Source organism: Papio anubis, chromosome 2 (genome assembly GCF_008728515.1).
Source record: "Papio anubis isolate 15944 chromosome 2, Panubis1.0, whole genome shotgun sequence".
NCBI lineage: Eukaryota > Metazoa > Chordata > Mammalia > Primates > Cercopithecidae > Papio > Papio anubis.
Genome location: NC_044977.1, coordinates 41,464,404 through 41,485,265, shown reverse-complemented (window position 1 = coordinate 41,485,265; position 20,862 = coordinate 41,464,404). Strand labels below are relative to the sequence as shown.

Below are 20,862 nucleotides of genomic sequence, written 5' to 3'. Positions count from 1 at the left end.
CAAGCTGGAGTACAAGTGGTACAATCATAGATCACTGCAGCCTCAATCTCCTGGGCTCAAGCCATCCTCTCACTCACCTCAGCCTCCCAAGTAGCTGGGGCTACAGGCATGTACCACCACATCTGGCTAAATTTTTTACATTTTTTGAAGAGACAAGTTCTCACTATGTTGCCCAGGCAGGCCTCGCACTCCTGAGTTCAAGTGATCCTCACACCTTGGCCTCCCAAAGTGCTGGGATTACAGGCACTGTAATTTTTGTGTGTGGGGGGGGGAGGTGCAGTGGGGGAATGCTTATGAATCATGAAAGATTTTTTTCCCTGAAGTACTTTTGTACATTGCTAAACCTAATCTTATCCATTAGGTGTTTACTTTATTAATAATTTGTAGTATTAATGGTGCCTTCTTTCTGTGGTTGGCCTACTGGTGTGTATACCGTTAAAATTGTATATCCTGAAATTCTTGGTTTTACCTATTAGCTTTTATTGTGTCCTTTTTTAATTTTTTATTTATTTTTATTGTGTCCTTTTTATGTATATGCAGTATATACAGTGCAGGATGAAGAAATACAAAATAGGTTTTTACCTATATGTTGCTCAAATATGGAAAGCCAGGATATGTAAACATATTAAGAGATTCATCATAATTTAAGGCTTTCTGAATAAGTGCCAAAGCAAGCAGCAGTACAAACAAAATATTTCGAGAGGCGAAAGAGGTTATTGTGAGTATGACAGTTAAGGAAAAGTACATGAAAAAGTTGGGATTTAGGCAAAACCATGATAGATAGATAATACTCTAGACAAGCTGGGGAAGATAATTTCAGTGATGGGGAATGGTGTGAGCAAAACTGCAGAGAAGAAAAAGAATATAGAACATTTATGGGAAAGGAGTTAGAAATGTTTGGCTAATGAAAGACTCCAGTGCCTACACACTTGAAACACAAGAGTCCAAATTCCTAGTGAGTTCGGAATCCAGATAATAAAAAATTATGAGGATTTTCTTTTCTCCTCCCAAAAAAGAGAGCCAAAGTTGATTCAAGGTGTCACAAACTGAGATAGCAGCAGTAAAGGACCAATGCAAAATGGGCAAGCTAACAGCTAAGCAGCATGTTCCACTGTAGATCTTAAGGAGATGAATAAGCAGATGCACACACGCACAACCTAAAAAGAAGACGAAGCACTGATACTGAGCAACTTACGATCAGTCTATTTATTTCCATTTCATTCTGTTCAGAGCCAGTTAAAAATGAGCATGATCTAGAAGGCTGCAGGTAATGACAGCTGAAAACAGCTGTCTGGGGAGGTGGTGTGGATTTAGAAGCACACCAGGTTCTTTATTAGAAGCAATTATTTGAAAATAAGACTAGAAAGATAGATTAGTATTTCCAGTTGCAGAGAATCTTGAATAAATGATATGTTAGTTTGAATTTTCACTTATAGGGCAGAGAATTTTATTGAAAGCTTTTCAGCCATGAGCAAGAAGAGTCCATGGTTTAATAGAAATCTAACTTAACTTCACCTTATGTGTTTAATATCTTAATCTTTCTAGAACTTTAAAAAATACACTTCTTGTATATTTAAAACATTTCTAGTAACCATGAGTGTATAATTTTTGATCAAAAATTATGTTAGGCTAACCTCTGAATTTGAAAATAGGCTTTCTCTCACATTTCGTAGTTACTGTCTGGCCTATCTCTCTTCCAATGTCCTCATCCTTGACAATCAAAATTTCACTTTAAAAAGCTATTATCAAGTCTCAGTGTCTGTCTTGGAAAGTAGTCTGTGAGTTTTATTTGTGCAATATTCGGGGAGTGTAACTTGCATAGTTTCTCTGGTATGTGTCTTCAGTTGAGTTCCATGCAGCAGGTGGTCCGAGAGAAAGATGCCCGCTTTGAAACACAAGTTCGTCTTCATGAAGATGAGCTTCTTCAGTTAGTAACCCAGGCAGATGTGGAAACAGAGATGCAACAGGTGTGTTGCTAAAACTCAGTAGAATGACTGTCATTTTGGTTAATATTTAATCCATCACAGCCACTTTCCTACCCTTACCCACTGCTCTTCACTTGGTGTTAGTGTTTTCCTTATTGGCCTCTTTGGTGTCCTTGTCTTCTGTTGCATAAAAATTATTTATTTTTTGTTATCCTTTTCTTGCCTTTTACCCCTCTAATCAGGTTGTTGGTGCTCAAAAGCTGAGTTTAGTTGGTGAATTTATGTGATAGTCAAAAATTGGTTTCTCTTCAGTTTTCTGATTATAGCTACCTTTGTGCATTACACACCTAACCCAAAGCTTCAAATCAATGAAGTCAGTTTTAAATATTCTAAAAATTAGAGATGAAAAAGAATGATTTTGAAGCCACGAAGTCTTTTATTAGATCAGTAATTCTTTTTAAAAATAATTTGAGTAGATTTTGAAAATTGGCTTCATTGTATTTGAGTTCACCATCTACTAACTCAAAGTATTTGATTTCACTTAGTGTGTAGTGCAGTGTGGTACTGAAAGGCACTTCAGTGATACTTTATGTTTGATCTGTTTAATTAGAGTGAAAAGTAATTAGAGTTAATTAGAGCAAAAACTTCTAAGTTCTAAGCACTCTTTCAGAATGCACCACTAAATAAAGTGTTAGAATACAACATATTATTAAGTAGAATACTAATTGTATATGCTTATCGTTGATTTATTTATTCAACAAGTGTTTTTCAAGTGCCTGCTCAGTGCATGAAACTAGGAGGAGAGAAATGGTTCTTGCCTGCAGAGAATGTTCTCTTGGGTGGGTGAGATGTACATGTTACCTATGCTATCTAGGTACAGGTTATTAACTGTTATGATTTTGAAGGCAGATATGTGTCATTGTTTTTTTCTAATTTTTAAAGAGGCTCCCTAATTCAGGGACTTGCTTGTATCTGGGTCTGGTTGTTGATGGTGCTCTGGAGAAGACATTTTGGAGAGTCTTTGTTGCTACTGGATGGGGAGCATGGCATGCTGGTCTCCCACTCTTTAAACTGTCATTTTCAACACCCCAAAATTTTAGTACACAAATCTACATGACATTTTGAAAGAGAAGCAAATACACGCACTCATTTGTTAGCACATTATGTCTAAAATGTTGTCTTCTCAGAAATTGAGGGTGCTGCAAAGGAAGCTTGAGGAACACGAAGAATCCTTGGTGGGCCGTGCTCAGGTCGTTGACTTGCTGCAACAGGAGCTGACTGCTGCTGAGCAGAGAAACCAGGTACTGCCTTCTAATCTTTACTTCCTGCCTTGGGGGGTATTCATTTCCACTTTAGTTTGCCAGGCAGTAGATTAAAAAGCCTATTTAAAGTCTTCAGAGAATTGATGCCATTTATTCATTCTTTCAGTGAATACCTTGTACTTAAGTGGTGGGGATGCAGTACAATTAGGAGCAAAAATAAATACAGTTCTTTCCCTCATGGAGCATACATTGCCCTTCTTTATTGTTGCTCTTTCCCTTTGCCATTTTAGGTCTAGGGTCCTAGTTTCTCTGGAATGTCATACAGATTGAGTATGCCTAATCTGAAAATCCAGAATGCTCCAAAATCTGAAACTTTCTGAGCACCAACATGACACCATAAGTGGAAAATGCCACAACTGACCTTGTGGAACAGGGTAACAGGTCAAAGGCAAATATGCACAAAATCATTTAAAATACTGTATAAAATTGTCTTTAGATTATGTGTATACAATGTATATGAAACAAATGAATTTCATGTTTAGACTTGGGTCGCATCCCCAAGATAGCCAAGATATTCCAAAAATCTGAAAAAAATGGAAAACTGAAATACTTCTGGTCCCAAGCATTTAGAATAAAGGATACTTGGCCTATATTATCCTTTAGTGAGTTTCTTTTTCATCAGTTACTCTTCTCTGTCTTGAATGATTTTTGTGCTTTATGTACAGTCCCATCTTTTCTTGTTTTTGTCAATTGACCTTCTGTTGGATTGAAATGATCTCATTCTGCAATATTCCCTTGAGGTAATCAGTAATGCTGATCTGACTATAATCCATCCTGCCATTTTCTTTCTCATATTGTCCTGATCTTCATTCTCATTGAACTCCATTGAATTCCACTTTGCTCCTCCAGTATGTTAATTCTTCCTTACCCTTGCTCCTTTCCGTGTCCTGTATGGACCCATGCTTGACAGTTTGAACTACCTTTTTTCTAGCCCTTGGATTCCTTGTGTCCCTATCCTGTCACATTCAAGTAGTCTCATCATAATGCAGAATTGGTGCTACAGTCCACATTCTCTGTTTGTTTTTCTGGGTGCCTGTGTGCTGCTGGAGAAAGTCAGCCAGTTCCTCTCCTCTTAATTTTCAACTCTCCTTCTTGAGAAGGGCTTTCTCTCTAGCATAGAAACATATTTCCATTTTTTTCTGTCCTACAAGAAGCAGCACTTTACAATGCTTGTTGAAATGAAATAATATATTTATGGCTCATGAGACTTTGTCTTTTTTCTTAGATTCTCTCTCAGCAGTTACAGCAGATAGAAGCTGAGCATAATACTTTAAGGAACACTGTGGAAACAGAAAGAGAGGAGTCCAAGATTCTACTGGAAAAGATGGAACTTGAAGTGGCAGAGAGAAAATTATCCTTCCATAATCTGCAAGAAGAAATGCGTCATCTTTTAGAACAGTTAGAGCAAGCAGGCCAAGCCCAGGCTGAACTAGAGTCTCGGTATAGTGCTTTGGAGCAGAAGCACAAAGCAGAAATGGAAGAGAAGACCTCTCATATTTTGAGTCTTCAAAAGACTGGACAAGAGCTGCAGTCCGCCTGTGATGCTCTAAAGGATCAAAATTCAAAGCTTCTCAAAGATAAGGATGAACAGGCAGTTCAGTCAGCCCAGACCATTGAGCAGCTGGAAGGTCAGTAGCTGATTGCCTTTGAAGTCCGTGTCTCTACCACCTGAGTGGCTTGTATTTCATATTTTCAGGGATCCGTTAATGAAATCTTTGCTCAAACCGATTGAACCAATAGAAGGACTGAGAAAAACAGCTCTTCTGAACTTCTTGATGCATTTTTCCTGCCTCTGACTGGCTATAATCTGTCTTAATATTATAATTATCATTATAATACTAAAAATGTGATAGTGATGTTCCAGATATTAAATAAAATGCTATGTTAAATATGACTCTGATCTGAAGGATTCAGTGACTGAAACAAGTGGGATTTGAATTAGTTTTTGGAAAACTTAGGCCAGATCTAGGTACATAGGTTAGGAGACTAAATTGCATGGAGTCATCCATAAATCTAAAGATGAATGAGTCTCAATGCTTTCCTTATAGGTGAAAATCTCTTTTCACCTGATTTCTTATAGGTGAAAATTTATCCTTTAAGAAGGTATAAAGGAAACTTTTAAAAAATGTGTTGTTATAAAAGTAATATATGCCTCTAAAGAGTTGAACATTTTAGAACTTTATAAATTAAAAAGTGAAACTTCCTCAACACTAATACTCCATCTCACCAATCCTCTTCCCCAAATTATAACCTTTACTAATAGATTGGCATAGACATAGACATAAACAAAAGATTTTAGAAAGAGTTAAGTTGAAAATTTGTATTGAGGCCACAGGGCTGCCGTGGCTCGGTAGCCTCCTGTAATCCCAGCACTTTGGGAGGCCTGAGGCTGGTGGATCACGAGTCGTGAGAGATCGAGACCATCCGCCACCATGGTGAAACCGTCTCTACTAAAAATACAAAAAATCAGCCGTGGGAGTGGTGACGGGCACCGGTCCCAGCTACCGAGGCTGAGGCGAGAACATGAACTGGAAAGCGAGCTCGCAGTGAGCCAGGATCGCTTACCGTGAATTCAGCCTGGCGACATACAGCAAGACTGTCTCTAAAAAAAAAAGAAAAAGAAAATTTGTATTGAAATAACAACGTTACAGACAGTTTTTGTCGTTTGTTTTGAGATAGCTTTGTTGCCCAGGATGCAGTGCAGGTTTCATCAGGCTTGCCTCGGTTCAAGTGATATCGCCTCGAAAAGTACGGGATTGCAGGCAGGCATGCACCAATTACGTATTGTATTTTGTATTTTACTTCAGAGACAGGGCTCTCAGGTTGAATGTTGGGAAATCTGAACTCCCGACCTCACAGATCATCTGCCCGCTGTTGGATACAGGCTGAGCCACCGCCTTGAGCCAGACACAGTTTTGCTGGCACTGCCACAGGTGGACCAGGGTGTTACATGAGCAAGCTGTTCTCTTAAGTATGTTAATGTTTAAAACCATGTGGTGGAGTCTTGGTGGAATCCATAACACCTGTTGAGAGTGAAGAAAACAAAAACCCTAAAGCCATTTTCAAGGGGGAAATGGAAAATGAACTTTAAAAAATGCCTAGGGCTGGGCACAGTAGCTCACGCCTGAATTCCAGCACTTTGGGGAGGCCAAGGTGGGGGGATTACCTGAGGTCAGGAGTTCGAGACCAGCCTGGCCAACATGGTGAAACCCCATCTCTACTAAAAATACAAAAATAATTAGCCGGGCATGGTGACACACGCCTGTAATCCCAGCTACTTGGAAGGCTGAGGCAAGAGAATCACTTGAACCCGTGAGTCAGAGGTTACAGTGAGCCGAGATTGCATCGCTGCACTCCAGCCTGGGCAACAGAGGGAGACTCCATCTCAAAAAAAAAAAAAAAAAAGCTTAGGCCTGTTTTATTTTACTTTTGAAGGAAGTGACTTACTGAGGTGTCCTTTGGTCCTTGAGAACATTTAAACAGTTAATAATGTTGTCATTGGCATCCTAATTTTAACTAAGGTAACTAAACTAGTAAACAGCATACAGTGTATCCTTAGAAGATAATAATAACTACATTTCAGACTTGAAGCAAATATTACATTTATTTGTTTTCTTTTCCTTAGATCAACTCCAGCAAAAATCCAAAGAAATTAGCCAATTTCTAAATAGACTGCCCTTGCAACAACATGAAACAGCATCTCAGACTTGTTTCCCAGATGTTTATAATGAGGGCACACAGGTAATTAAATGTGAACTTCTTATGAATATTAACTGTTTGTCTTTGCTGTATCTGTACTTCAGTGCTCTAATGAGGATTTATTCCAGAGAGCTATATAAACCTTATGTTTTTTCTGCCTGAAAAAAATACTTTTTTGAGGACAATTCTATTTGAAAGGAATCATGAAAGGCATTAATGCAGTGTTTCAACAATAAAGAATAAGAAACTAATAGATAACAAATACCATGGTCTCAGAAGCCTTTCTGATTCTAAGGTCTTAACAATTTGTATTGGAGATGAATCATTACTTTTGCTTTTATAGTTAATTTTCCCAGTTCAGAAGTCTTTTTTTTTTTTTTTTTTTGATAAACTAAGATTTGATCAGGTTTAGTGAACACAAGTCAGTCTAATCAAACTTAAAAGTCTACTATGGAAATCATGTTGTTCCCATTAATTAATTAACAGTAAAAAAAAATAATGGCCAAGTAGCTTCTGATTGGCCAGTATATTCTCTCTTCCTTCTACAAAAATCTCTGTAGAGAGCTAGATTATAACCATCGAAGGCTGATGCAGGCTGATTGAGCCTGAATATCAAAATGAAGGTGGTTAGTTTGATGTTCTTAATTGACTAATGTCAAGTTGAGAAAACTAGATTCAGTCATCTCCACTGTAAGATTATACCCTTCCAAACTCACAGACGTATTGGTCAGCACAGTCCTGTCGTTCCCGGGCTGTACTGTCCACTGATAAAAATTTTTGCCTCTTGGTTTCTAGCATCTAGGGTTTCCAGTCTCTTCTGTTCTCCCATTCTTGACTTTTTCCTCCAATGTTTTGTGAAGATATTTTCCAACCATTCAAATAAGTTGAAAGAGTTTTGTAGTGAACGTCTGTATACCCCTCTGAATTCTATCATGAACATTCTACCATGTTTGCTTTATCAAATATCTATTTATTCATCCCTCTGCCCATCCATCAATTCATCTTAAATTTGTAATACATTTCACTGTAAGTTGTGGACATCAGTACATTTCCCTCTAAGTATGTCAGCATTCATATCATTGACTATATTTCAATATTTATTTGTAATTATTCTTTTTCTTTTGAGGTAAGATTTATAAACCTTTAAATGCACAGATCTTAAGTATGCAATTCCTTGAGTTTTGTCAAATGCATACACCTGTGTTGCCCAAACCCCTATTCAAGGTATATCACGTTACCATCACCTCACAAAGTATCCCTGTACCCGTTTATAGTCATCCTCACCCTTCCCCTCCAAAGACAACTACTGATTTTTCACCATAGATTAATTTTGCCTGTTTTACAACATCATGTACATTTAACCATACGATAGGTCCTCTTACGTGTAAAGCTTTTACTCAGCATATTTGGAGATTCAACCATATTGTGCATGTATTATAATTTATTCTTTAATATTGCTGAGAAACATTTTATGAATATGCTGAATTTTCCTTTTACATGATTGTACTGCATTTTCCTATTGATGGACACCTGGGCTTTTTCATGCTTTGGCTATTATGAATTAAACTGCTATGAACATTCTCATACAAGTAGTTATGTGGACATATGTTTTCATTTATCTTCAGTAAATACTAGTTGAGGAATTGCTTTGCTGGGCCATAGTGTACCTACGTATTTAGCTTTATTAGGAATTGCCAGATCTTTTCCCAAAGTGGTTGTACTATTTTTTTTTTTTCTAAGATGGAGTCTTGCTCTGTCTCCCAGGCTGGAGTGCAGTGGTGCCATCTTGGCTCACTGCAACCTCCGCCTCCCGGGTTCAAGCAATTATTATGCCTCAGCCTCCCAAGTAGCTGGGATTACAGGCGCCCGCCACCACGCCCGGCTGATTTTTGTATTTTCAGTAGAGATGGGGTTTCACCATGTTGGCCAGGCTGGTCTCAAGCTCCTGACCTCGTGATCTGCCCGCCTTGGCCTCCCAAAGTGCTGGGATTACAAGCATGAGCCAGCACACCTGGCTGTGGTTGTACTATTTTACACTCCCACCTAAAATTTATGAGAGTTCCATTTGTTCCACATCTTCTCCAAGATTTGGTGGTGTCAGTTTTAAAACATTTCGGTCATTCTAATGGGTATATAGTGGTATTTCATTGTAGTTTAAATTTGCATTTCCCTGATGACAAATTATGTTGAACCTTTTTTCTTGAGATTCTTAGCCATATGTATACCTTCTATTGGTGAAGTGTCTGTTCATATCATTTCCCCATTCTTAAAATTGAGTTCTTTGTCTTTTTATTATCAAGTAGGAATTCTTTATATATTCTGAATGTCAATCTATTATCATATATTTGGTGAATATTTTCTCCCATGCTGTGGCTTTTGCCTATTCATTTTCATCATGACATCTTTTCATTGGCACATACTTCTAAATTTTGATGAACTTAAATTATTTATCATTTTTTATTGTTTTTTTTTTCCTGTGTCCTGTGAAACCTTTGCTTAGCTCCAGTTCATGAAGATATTCTCTTATGCTTTCTTCCACAAGCTTTATGGTTTTAGTTTTCATGTGAAGTCTCTGAATCTCAAATGAATTTTTGTATGTGTTGGAAGGTAAAGGTCAAGTTGTTTTGTTTTTTCCCATATGGATATTTCATTGTTTCAGCACCATTTCTTAAGGAGACTTTACTTTCCTCATTGGATTCTTTTGCTGCCTTCATTGAAAATCAAAGACTAATACATCTACTTCTGAATTTTGTGTTCTGTCATATTGATCTATTTGTCAGTCCCTATGCCAGTATCACAGTCTTCATTATTGTAGTTTGTTGTTAGTCTTGAAGTCAAATATTAATAGTATAAGTCCTCCAACTTTGTTCTTCTTTTCAAGATTGCTTTGATTATTCCAGGTCCTTTCCACATAAGTTATACAATCAGCTTCTCAAATTCTTCTTTTTAAAAAAAGACAGATGAGATTTTGAGTGGGTATTGTGTGGAATCTATTGATCAATTTAAGGAGAATTGACATCTTTACTAAACTTTTAAATCTACGAATATAGTGTGTACTTACATTTATTCAGATCTTTAATTTCTTTCAGCAGTGTTTTTTAGTTTTCATTGGAGAAACTGTGCACATTATAACATTTATTCTGAAGTAGTTAATATTTTTGATATTATTATAGATGGAATTATTTTTATTTCATTTTCCAATGTATGCTAATATGTAAGTATACAACTGAATTTTATTAAGCTTATATTCTGTGACCTTGATAAACAAATTAATTTTATTGGTTTTAGTCTCTTTTTGTAGATTCTCTAGGATTTTCTATGTAAGCAATCATGTCATCTGAAAATAAAGACAAATTTCATTTCTTTCTAATTTTTATTCCTCCAGTACACTGTTTAATAGAAGTGGTGAGACTTGACCTTCTTGGATTGTTTCTAATCTAAGCAGAAAGTGTTCCATAATTTGCCATTGGCTGTGATACAGTTTTAGGTTTTTAAGGAATTTCCTCTATCAGATCATCCTCAATCTTGTAGAGGAAATTTTCTTAGTTTTTTTGCTATTTCTTAATTTTTTCTTAATTTTTTTAAAATAAACTTTCTTTTTTTTTTTTTTTTTTTAATATTTCTAGGCTATGTGGTTCTTCTATGAGTAATAACAAATGTCAAGTTGTAGCAAACCTCCTAAAAATTTTTCTATTTATTTATTTATTTTTTTGAGATGGAGTTTCACTGTTGCCCAGGCTGGAGTGCAGTGGTGTGATCTCAGCTCACTGCGACCTCCATCTCCCAGGTTCAAGCAATTCTCCTGCCTCAGCCTCTCAAGTAGTTGGGACTACAGGTGCCCACCACCACACCCGGCTAATTTTTGTTATTTTTAGTAGAGACGGGGTTTTGCCGTGTTGGCCAGGCTGGTCTGAAACTCCTAACCATACCTCTTAACCGTTGGTGATCTACCCGCCTTGGCCTCCCATTACAGGCGTGAGCCACTGCGCCTGACCAGTTTTGTTTTTGTTTTTGTTTTTTTAAAATTTTATTTATTTCTTTCTTTTGAGACAGAGTCACTCCATCGCCCAGGCTGGAGTGTAGTGGTGCGATGACAGCTCACTGCAGCGTCAACCTCCTGGGCTTAAGTGATCCTCCCACCTCAGCCCCCTAAGTAGCTGGGACTACAGGCACATGCCACCATGCCCAGCTATTTGTGTGTGTGTGTTTGTTTATTTATTGGTGGAAATGGAATTTTGTCATGTTGCCGAGGCTGGTCTAGAACTTCTGGACTCAAGCAGTCCTCCTCCCTTGGCCTCCCAAAATGCTAGAATTATAGGCATAAGCCACCACACCCAACCCCAATATATTTGTTGAAAAAAATCTGCATATAAGTGAACTCATGTAGTTCAAACACATGTTCAAGAGTCAACTGTATTATCCTTTTTCTATATTACTGAATTTGATTTGCTAACATTTTGTGAAGGATTTTTGTGTTCATATTTATGGAGGATATTAGTCTATGGTTTTCTTGTTTTATAATATATCAGGTTTTGGTATTAAGGGTATGGCAGCCTCATAATATGTTCCCTTTTCTATTTTCTGTGAGTGTTTCCTTTCTTTCTATTTTATGAGAGTTTGTATGTGATTGGTATTATTTCAGTTTTTGAAAATAATTTTTAAATACTTTTTTAAAAAAGAATTTACCGCTAGGTGCATTACCGCCTGTAATCCCAGCACTTTGGGAGGCCAAGGTGGGCGGATCACCTGAGGTCAGGAGTTCAAGACCAGCCTGGCCAACATGGTGAAACCCCATCTCTACTAAAAATACAAAAAAAATTAGCTGGGCATGGTGGCAGATGCCTGTAATCCCATCTCCTCGGGAAGCTGAGGCAGGAGAATCACTTGAGCCCGGGAGGCGGAGGTTGTAGTGAGCCGAGATCTCGCCATTGCATTCCAACCTGGGTGACAAGAGCAAAACTCCGTCTCAAAAAAAAAAAAAAAGGAATTTACCAATGAAACCATCTGAGTCTGGAGTTTTCGGAAGGTTTCTGATAATGAATTGAATTTCCTTTACAGATATAAGGCTAATAATAAGTTGTTGTTTTTTTTTTCACTCTGTGCCAGTTTTGGTTTGTTTGGGCTTTTTTTTTTTTTTCCCCCCTGGGGTTTTGTCCATTTCATTGAAGATGTTCTGTTTTTGTCATAATGTTGGTTACAGTATTTACTTTTTATCCTTTTAATGCCTGTAAGCTCTGATCCCTGCTGTTGTTAATTTGTGCTTCATTTTCTTTATCAGTCTACCTAGAATTTATTCAACTTTTTTCCCCAATCTTTTCAAAGAGCCACTTTTGGCCTTGTTAATTTTCTCTATTGCTGATTATTTTCATTTTCATTGATTTCTACTCTTTAGTGTTTCTTTCTACTTGGATTTACTTTGCTCTTCTTTTTATAGCTTCTTAAGGTGAAACTTTTTATCAAAGATTTCAGGTCTTCTTTTCTCATATGAACATTTAAAGTTAACACAGTTCCCTCTAAGCACAGCTTGTTATGTTGTGGTTTTTTAATCATTTCAGTTTTTGAAGATTTTTCTGAGTTTCTCTGTGGTTTTTTCATTGACCATGGATTGTTTAGAAGTGTGTTCTAAATAAACATGTTGTTGTAGAATATCCAGCTATTTGGTTTTATTTCTATATATTTTACTGATTTCTAATATAATTTCATTATGATCAGAGAATATGTTTTATATGACTTCAATCCTTTGAAATTTATTGAGACCTATTTTATGATGCAGCATATGGTGTCTTGGTGAACATACTTTGTATACTTGTAAATAGTGTGTATTCTGTAGTAATTGGATTTAATGTTCTACAAATAGCACTTAGATCATAGTATTGTCCAGGTTATATTTGTCTTTGATTTTTGTCTGGTTATTGAAACATTTGCTGAGAGGGGGTTGAAATCTCCAACTACGACTGTGGAATTGTCTGTTTCTCCTTTTAATGTAGTCATTTTTTGCCTCTTGGTAATTGGAATCTCTGTTATTAGTACATACACATTTATCTTTCAGATAAAATGTTCCTTTTTTCACTTACAAAATGTTACTCTATCTCTAGTAATACTTCTTTATTTGCATTTCTCTGTATCTGGCATTAATAAAAGTATTCAGTGTTATGTTTATTGCTTGAATGGTATATTCTTTTCTGTCCTTTTACTTTTAACTTATGTCTTTCTTTAAAGTGAATGTCTTGAAGGCAACATATAGTTGGGTTATACTTTTTAATTTCTTCTCTTCTTTGTAATTGGAGTGCTTAGTCCTTTTAATGTAATTATTGATGTGATTGGATTTAGGTCTACCATTTTGCTTTCTGTTTTTTTCCCTCTGTTTTCCCTTCTTTTTTCCTGCCTTCTATTTGATAATTAGAAGTTTCTTGAATTTAATTTTCATTTATTGATTGACAACTTTTTCTTTTAAACAGCTCTATTAAAGTTATACTTAACATACAGTAATGTGTACACGTTTAAAGTATACAGTTTAAAGAGGGTTTTGTTTGTTTCTTCATTTGTTTTTTGAAACAGGGTCTTGTACTCTCACCCAGGCTGGAGTGCAGTCACGTGATCAGAGCTCACTACAGCCTTAACTTCCTGGGCTCAAGCAATCCTCTCACCTCAGCCTTTTGAATAGCTGGGACTATAGGCATGTGCCACCATGTCTGGCCAATTTTTTTTTTGTCTCACTGTGTTGCCCAGGCTGGCCTCAAACTAACTCCTGGGCTCAAGTGATCCTCCTGCTTTTGTCTCCCAAAGTGTTGGGATTACAGGTGTTTAAGCCACAGCACCCAGCACAATTTGATAACATGTAAAACCATCACTACTATCAAGAAAATGAACATATTCATCATCTCTAGAAGTTTTCTCATGTCCTCTTTTAATCTTTTCCCTCACATCTTTCCCTACTAGACAAACACTGATCTGCTTTCTGTCATTACAGATTTTTTAAAAATTTTATATAAGTTGTATATACACTTTTTTGTTGGCTTATTGTACTCAGCATACTTGAGATTCATCCTAATGTCTGTTTAGTAATAATTCATTCCACTGTATTGTTGAGTATGTTGTAAACAGCACAATTTGTGTACCATTGACTCATTGATGGATAATTTGGGTTGTGGACAGTTTTTGGCTAATACATATAAAGCATTTACGTTTATGTTTTAAGGAGATTAAAATAAGAAAATAAATCTTAACTACCATTGCAGTTACCATTTCTGGTACTTTTCATTCTTTGGTGGTAGATCAGAGATTGCCAATCCTTTTATGTATAGTAAATATTTTAGGCTTTGTGGGTCAGATAGTCATTGTTGCATGTACTCAACTCTGCCATTGTACAGCAAGAATAGACATAGAGCAAAGGGAAACAAATGGTTGTGGTTATGTTCCAATAAAACTTTGTTTATGCGGACCTCCAAAGTTTGCCAAACCCTGGCTTCATATTTCCATCTGGTGTCATTTTTCTTCTCTCTGACGGACTTTTTTTTTTTTTTTAATGGAGACAGATTCTCACTTTGTCGCCCAGGCCGGAGTGCAGTGGCATGATCATGGCTTACTGCAGCCTCATCCTCCTGGGCTCAAGTGATTCTTCCACATTGGCCTCCAGAGTAACTGCGACTACAGGCATGCACCATGATACCCAGATAACTTTTTTTTTTTTTTACTTTTAGTAGAGATGAGGTCTTGCTAAGTTACCTAGGATGGCTGGTTTTAACCTCCTGAGCTCAAATGATCCTGCCTTGGCCTCCCAAAGTGCTGGGATTACAGGTGTGAGCTACTGGACCTGGCTCTGAAGGACTTCTTTTAATTTTTGTGTATGCATGCACATGGATGTGTGTGCAAGTCTGCTGGTCATGGTTTTTTTGTTTGTTTGTTTGTTTGTTTGTTTTTGAGACGGAGTCTCGCTTTGTTACCAGGCTGGAGTGCAATGGCGCAATCTCGGCTCACTGCAGCCTCCGCCTCCCGGGTTCAAGTGATTCTCCTGCCTCAGCCTCCCGAGTAGCTTGGATTACAGGCACCAGCCACCATGCTTGGCTAATTTTGTATTTTTAGTAGAGATGGGGTTTTGCCATGTTGGCCAGGCTAGTCTCGAACTCTGGTCTCAAGCAATCCACCCCCCTCAGCCTCCCAAAGTGCTGGGATTACAGGTATGAACCACTGCATCTGGCCCTTGCATTTTGTTTTTGATAAGAAATCTGTCATGCTTCTCTCTTTCTGTTTTTTCCTGCCTGCTTTTAGGATTTTACCACTGTTTTTGAGCACTTGAATTATGGTGTGCCTTGACATAGCATGTTTCTTGTGATTGGGGTTCATTGAGCTTTTTCAATCTCTGTGTTTATAGTTTTGGAAGATTTTCTGCCATGAATTAGTCAAATTAGTCAAAACCTGCAATCTCTGCCTCCCGGGTTCAAGTGATTCTCCTTTGTTTCTATCTTTGTTTTGTTAACATATTTTGGAGCTTTTTTTATGGGATTCAGTTAAATTCTTTGAAAAAAACTTGGTCCTTTCAGATCTTGCTGCTTTGATTTGTTAGGAGGGTTCGAATCAGTGCTCAGTCATTCCTTACTCCTGAGGCAAGACCTTGCTGAGTATCCTACTCAATGCCCTGAGAAGTGTTTTTTCACAGTTGGCTATATAACTGACACTCTTCCGGGTTTTGTGTGAGCACCAGGTGCTATTCTTTAATCTCTTCAGATAGGTAGGGGTAGTTCAGGTAGCCTTGGATGCTTTCCTCACATTCATGTGCTGCTCTGTACTTCACTGAACACTTGTTCAGTCCCTTTGCAGATCTGCAGAGTTTTCTCCGCATGTGACTTTTTCCCATCTGGTATTCTGTTCTGTGAACTGCAGCTATCTTGCTCTTTCTGGACTGTCAGCTCTGTCTCATGAACTTAGGGAGTCTACCAGGCTCAGTCTATGTTTCCCCCTTCTTGGATCACAAGCTGAAAACTCTCTTAAGTCATGAAGCTTGGTCAGCTTTAGGGATCACTTTATTTGTTTTCTGCCTCTTTCAGAGATAATTATCCTTTGTTGCTTGATATCCAGTATTCTGAAAATGATTATTTTATTATTTTGTCTGGTTTTGGTTATTACTATTTCAGGTAGGAGGTTAAATCCGTTCCATGTTACTCAGTCTTCAGCAGAAGCAAAACTCCTCTATTGGGTATTGAGCTATATCTTTTTACGAAAGTTTTTTAAGTGGTTGCTCTAGGAAGTACAACATATATCCTTTTCAGTCTTCTTAGAGTTCATACTGTACTACTTCACTTAAAAGGTAGAATCTTTATAATCATATACCCTTACCCTATTCCTTATGCCACAGTTGTTGTATGTATTATATTAACAAAAGTGATAAGCCTCAGCACACAATTTTAATATTTGTGCTTAAAACGGTTATATAGATTTGAAAGACATTAAGGGGAAAATATTGACCTTAACATTTATCCACATATTTACCATTTGTAATGCCCTTTCCTCTCTGATGATCAGATATCTATTTGATACCATTTTCTTCAGCCTCTACAACAACCCATAATATTATAGTATAGGTCTGTCTGTGAAAAATTTTTCTTAGTTTTTTTCTTGTCTAAAAATGTCTTTATTTTACTTTTACTCTTGAATGATATTTGTTACTGGATATTATAATTCTGGATAGACAATTTTTCTTTCAGAACTTTTTTTTTTTTTTTTTGAGACAGAGTTTCGTTTTTGTCACCCAGGCGGGACTGCAATGGCACGATCTCGGCTTACCGCTACCTGTGCCTCCTGGGTTCAAGCGATTCTCCTGCCTCAGTCTCCCGAGTAGCTGAGATTACAGGCATGAGTAACCACGCCTGGCTAATTTTGTACTTTAGCAGAGACAGAGTTTCTCCATGTTGGTCAAGCTGGTCTTGAACTCTCGACCTCAGGTGATCCACCCGCCTCGGCCTCCCAAAGTGCTGGGATTATAGGTGTGAGCCACTGCATCCAGCCTTATAGGCGTGAGCTACCACATCCAGCCTTTCTTTCAGTACTTTAAAGAAGGTGTTTCCCTCTTCTGGCCTATATTTTTTCCCTAAAAATTGGTCAGTATTCATTCAAATTGTTGTTCCTCTGTATGTAAAGTATCATTTGCCTATGGAGATTTTAGACTTTCCTTTTATCCTTGTCTGTGATGTACTTAGTTATAGTTTTCTTTGTCATTCTCTTGCTTGCTTTTGTTGAGTTTCTTACATATATAACCTTACATTTGAGAAATTTTTGACCATTTCTTTTTTTTTGTTTGTTTAGCTAGTTTTTATTTTTTTTATTTTTTTTAATTTTTTATTATTATTATACTTTAAGTTCTAGGGTACATGTGCATAACGTGCAGGTTTGTTACATATGTATACTTGTGCCATGTTGCTGTGCTGCACCCATCAACTCGTCAGCACCCATCAACTCGTCATTTACATCAGGTATAACTCCCAATGCAATCCCTCCCCCCTCCCCCCTCCCCATGATAGGCCCCGGTGTGTGATGTTCCCCTTCCCGAGTCCAAGTGATCTCATTGTTCAGTTCCCACCTATGAGTGAGAACATGCGGTGTTTGGTTTTCTGTTCTCATGATAGTTTGCTAAGAATGATGGTTTCCAGCTGCATCCATGTCCCTACAAAGGACACAAACTCATCCTTTTTTATGGCTGCATAGTATTCCATGGTGTATATGTGCCACATTTTCTTAATCCAGTCTGTCATTGATGGACATTTGGGTTGATTCCAAGTCTTTGCTATTGTGAATAGTGCTGCAATAAACATACGTGTGCATGTGTCTTTATAGCAGCATGATTTATAATCCTTTGGGTATATCCCCAGTAATGGGATGGCTGGGTCATATGGTACATCTAGTTCTAGATCCTTGAGGAATCGCCATACTGTTTTCCATAATGGTTGAACTAGTTTACAATCCCACCAACAGTGTAAAAGTGTTCGTATTTCTCCACATCCTCTCCAGCACCTGTTGTTTCCTGACTTTTTAATGATCGCCATTCTAACTGGTGTGAGATGGTATCTCATTGTGGTTTTGATTTGCATTTCTCTGATGGTCAGGGATGACGAGCATTTTTTCATGTGTCTGTTGGCTGTATGAATGTCTTCTTTTGAGAAATGTCTGTTCATATCCTTTGCCCACTTTTTGATGGGGTTGTTTGTTTTTTTCTTGTAAATTTGTTTGAGTTCTTTGTAGGTTCTGGATATTAGCCCTTTGTCAGATGAGTAGATTGCAAAAATTTTCTCCCATTCTGTAGGTTGCCTGTTCACTCTGATGGTAGTTTCTTTTGCTGTGCAGAAGCTCTTTAGTTTAATTAGATCCCATTTGTCAATTTTGGCTTTTGCTGCCATTGCTTTTGGTGTTTTAGACATGAAGTCTTTGCCCATGCCTATGTCCTGAATGGTACTACCTAGGTTTTCCTCTAGGGTTTTTATGGTATTAGGTCTAACATTTAAGTCTCTAATCCATCTTGAATTAATTTTCGTATAAGGAGTAAGGAAAGGATCCAGTTTCAGCTTTCTACTTATGGCTAGCCAATTTTCCCAGCACCATTTATTAAATAGGGAATCCTTTCCCCATTTCTTGTTTTTGTCAGGTTTGTCAAAGATCAGATGGCTGTAGATGTGTGGTATTATTTCTGAGGACTCTGTTCTGTTCCATTGGTCTATATCTCTGTTTCTTAAAATATTTTTTCTTCCTATTCTGCCCCTCGTCTCTTCTGGTACTCCAATTACACGTATATTGAACCTTTTAATATTGTCCCACGTGTCCCTGAGGTTGTATTCATTTTTTTTTTTAATTCTTCCGTCTTCAGGTTGGATAATTTCTGTTGATTTATTATCTTCAAGTTCACCAAGACTTTCTTCTGTTGTCTCTATTCTATTAAGCCTATCGAAATTTTCATTTCAGGTATTATGTTTATTAGTTATAGAATTTCAAACTGGTTCATTGTTACATTTTCTTTGTTCGTACTAAGATTTCCTTTCTTCTTATTCATTATGAGCATATTCATTTATGTCCTAAGCACAGATAAAATAGCTTCTTTATTAAAATTCTTGTTTGCTACTTACAAAATCTGCATCGTTTTATAGCTAGAATCTGTTGATTACATTTTTTTCCTTGAGAATGGGTCACACTTTCCTGTTTCTTTATGTGTGAATGGTTTTGTTTTGAATTCCAGATGTTGTGTTTTGTTCTCAAGATTCTATTTTATTATTTCTAAAATTTTAGTTACTTTTTATCAGACAGTAAGTTGGACTCAAACCCCAAACTCTGGCCTATGACAGAGAGGCATCAAAACTCCGTTCAGTTATTTTTGCCTTAGCTGGGCTGCTTTAAGTCAGTTCAACAAATACATAGTGCCATTGTTCAGCCGGCAATTTCAGCTAAGTTTATACACAGAATTCAGGGCTCCTCCTTCCTAACTCTTTTTCTTCTCTCTGATCTCCCTCCTCACTTCCTAGCAGCTATGTTTGTCCCAAACTCTTTCTTCTCATTCTTCAAGCCAGAAATATCTGTGGCTATTCTATTAAGAGTTTTACTTGCCCTGTGTACTGTAAACTGGGAACTTCCCTCAAAATAAAAGCCATAAAAACCCTAAATTCATCCCTTGCTATTTATTTTAAACATCGGATGAAGATTTTGGGGTCAAGTATGCTGTGAAGACCCTCATGGCTTAAAAATTCTACAATTGTATGAAAATTGTATAGAATAATACCCATGGAGAATAAAAAAATATGTAAAGACATAAAACTAAAGATGTGGCATAATTAGATATATGCCTATCCTTAGGACCAAAAATTCTGGATGTATAAATTAAGGCAAGGGAATTTTTATTATACTTGGAAAAAAATTATAGATATTCTTCCTTTCTTAAGAGGTACATATTCCTTTGCCTCTATTCCTCTTTGTGGAACCTCTCCTCATGTTCATTTTCCTTCAGGAGAGAGACCATGTTACTTGGTGGCATTAATCTAATCTTTTAATATTATTTGTTTGTGAACCTGAAAATGTTCTTTCTTATGCTATAGACTTGGAATTTCTATCTTTGTATTCCAGGCTTCAATCTTAAATTTAAAAGCCAATGAACTTGATATTTGTGTGAAATATTTTATTTCTTTTTCTAAATCTTTAGATAAAACACTTTTCTTCAAAGATTACCTAGGCAGATAAGTAGATGTTATTTTTAAAGTATTTTCATGGCTGGAGAACTTTTAGAAGACAAAAATGCTAGAGGCTATCTGGGCATTAGTGTGAGAATTTTCTACTGGAGAATCATTAATTTGTTGTCTTTCTACAATTTAGGCAGTCACTGAGGAGAATATTGCTTCTTTGCAGAAGAGAGTGGTAGAACTAGAGAATGAAAAGGGAGCCTTGCTTCTTAGTTCTATAGAGCTGGAGGAGCTGAAAGCTGAGAATGGTATGTATAAAAGAAAACCATAATTCTCTGTCTTCTTATCCCACAAGTACCTCTACTTTTATCATTATTTATGTGTAACATGTAGAATTCTCTGATTCCATGATAATAAAGATTTAGATAATAGAGCTGGTAACTATGAAAGATAAAATTAATACACATTAAACAATTAGAGCATAGTATCAGTGTTTACATAACATTTTGCATTATGGACTATACATGCTGCAGGATTTCTTTGTAACTCATAATCATTTTGGAATGGTCATTGTATCCTATAGGAAGTATGGCTTGAACAGGACCTTAGTAAGATGATTTTTAAAATAGGTAAAATGAAGAAAGAAAGGACATTCTGGTAGTAAATTTGTGGGATGAGGTAACAGAGATCAGTATAAACGTTTAAAGGTAGAAACTATGTTGTGAGTGAGTGGTTTATGCTTGTGCTGTACCCTACTTAGAATCCTGC

The 20,862-nt window shown here is 37.0% G+C and overlaps 1 protein-coding gene across 11 annotated transcripts in view; it reads left to right on the top strand.

The window, feature by feature from the left end:
* Positions 1-20,862, top strand: part of GOLGB1 (golgin B1) — a 90,693-nt gene that overhangs the window by 27,668 nt on the left and 42,163 nt on the right. For 5 of the 11 annotated variants that reach the window (XM_009200082.4, XM_009200078.4, XM_009200079.4 and 2 more), the window contains 5 exons: positions 1,845-1,967; positions 3,113-3,226; positions 4,473-4,875; positions 6,873-6,988; positions 20,288-20,402. In XM_009200082.4, coding sequence (XP_009198346.2) covers positions 1,845-1,967; positions 3,113-3,226; positions 4,473-4,875; positions 6,873-6,988; positions 20,288-20,402 — 871 coding nt within the window. Of the gene's footprint in view, positions 1-1,844; positions 1,968-3,112; positions 3,227-4,472; positions 4,876-6,872; positions 6,989-20,287; positions 20,403-20,862 lie in introns of those variants that run through there. The other 6 variants (XM_009200085.4, XM_009200083.4, XM_009200087.4 and 3 more) reach the window with 4 other exon arrangements.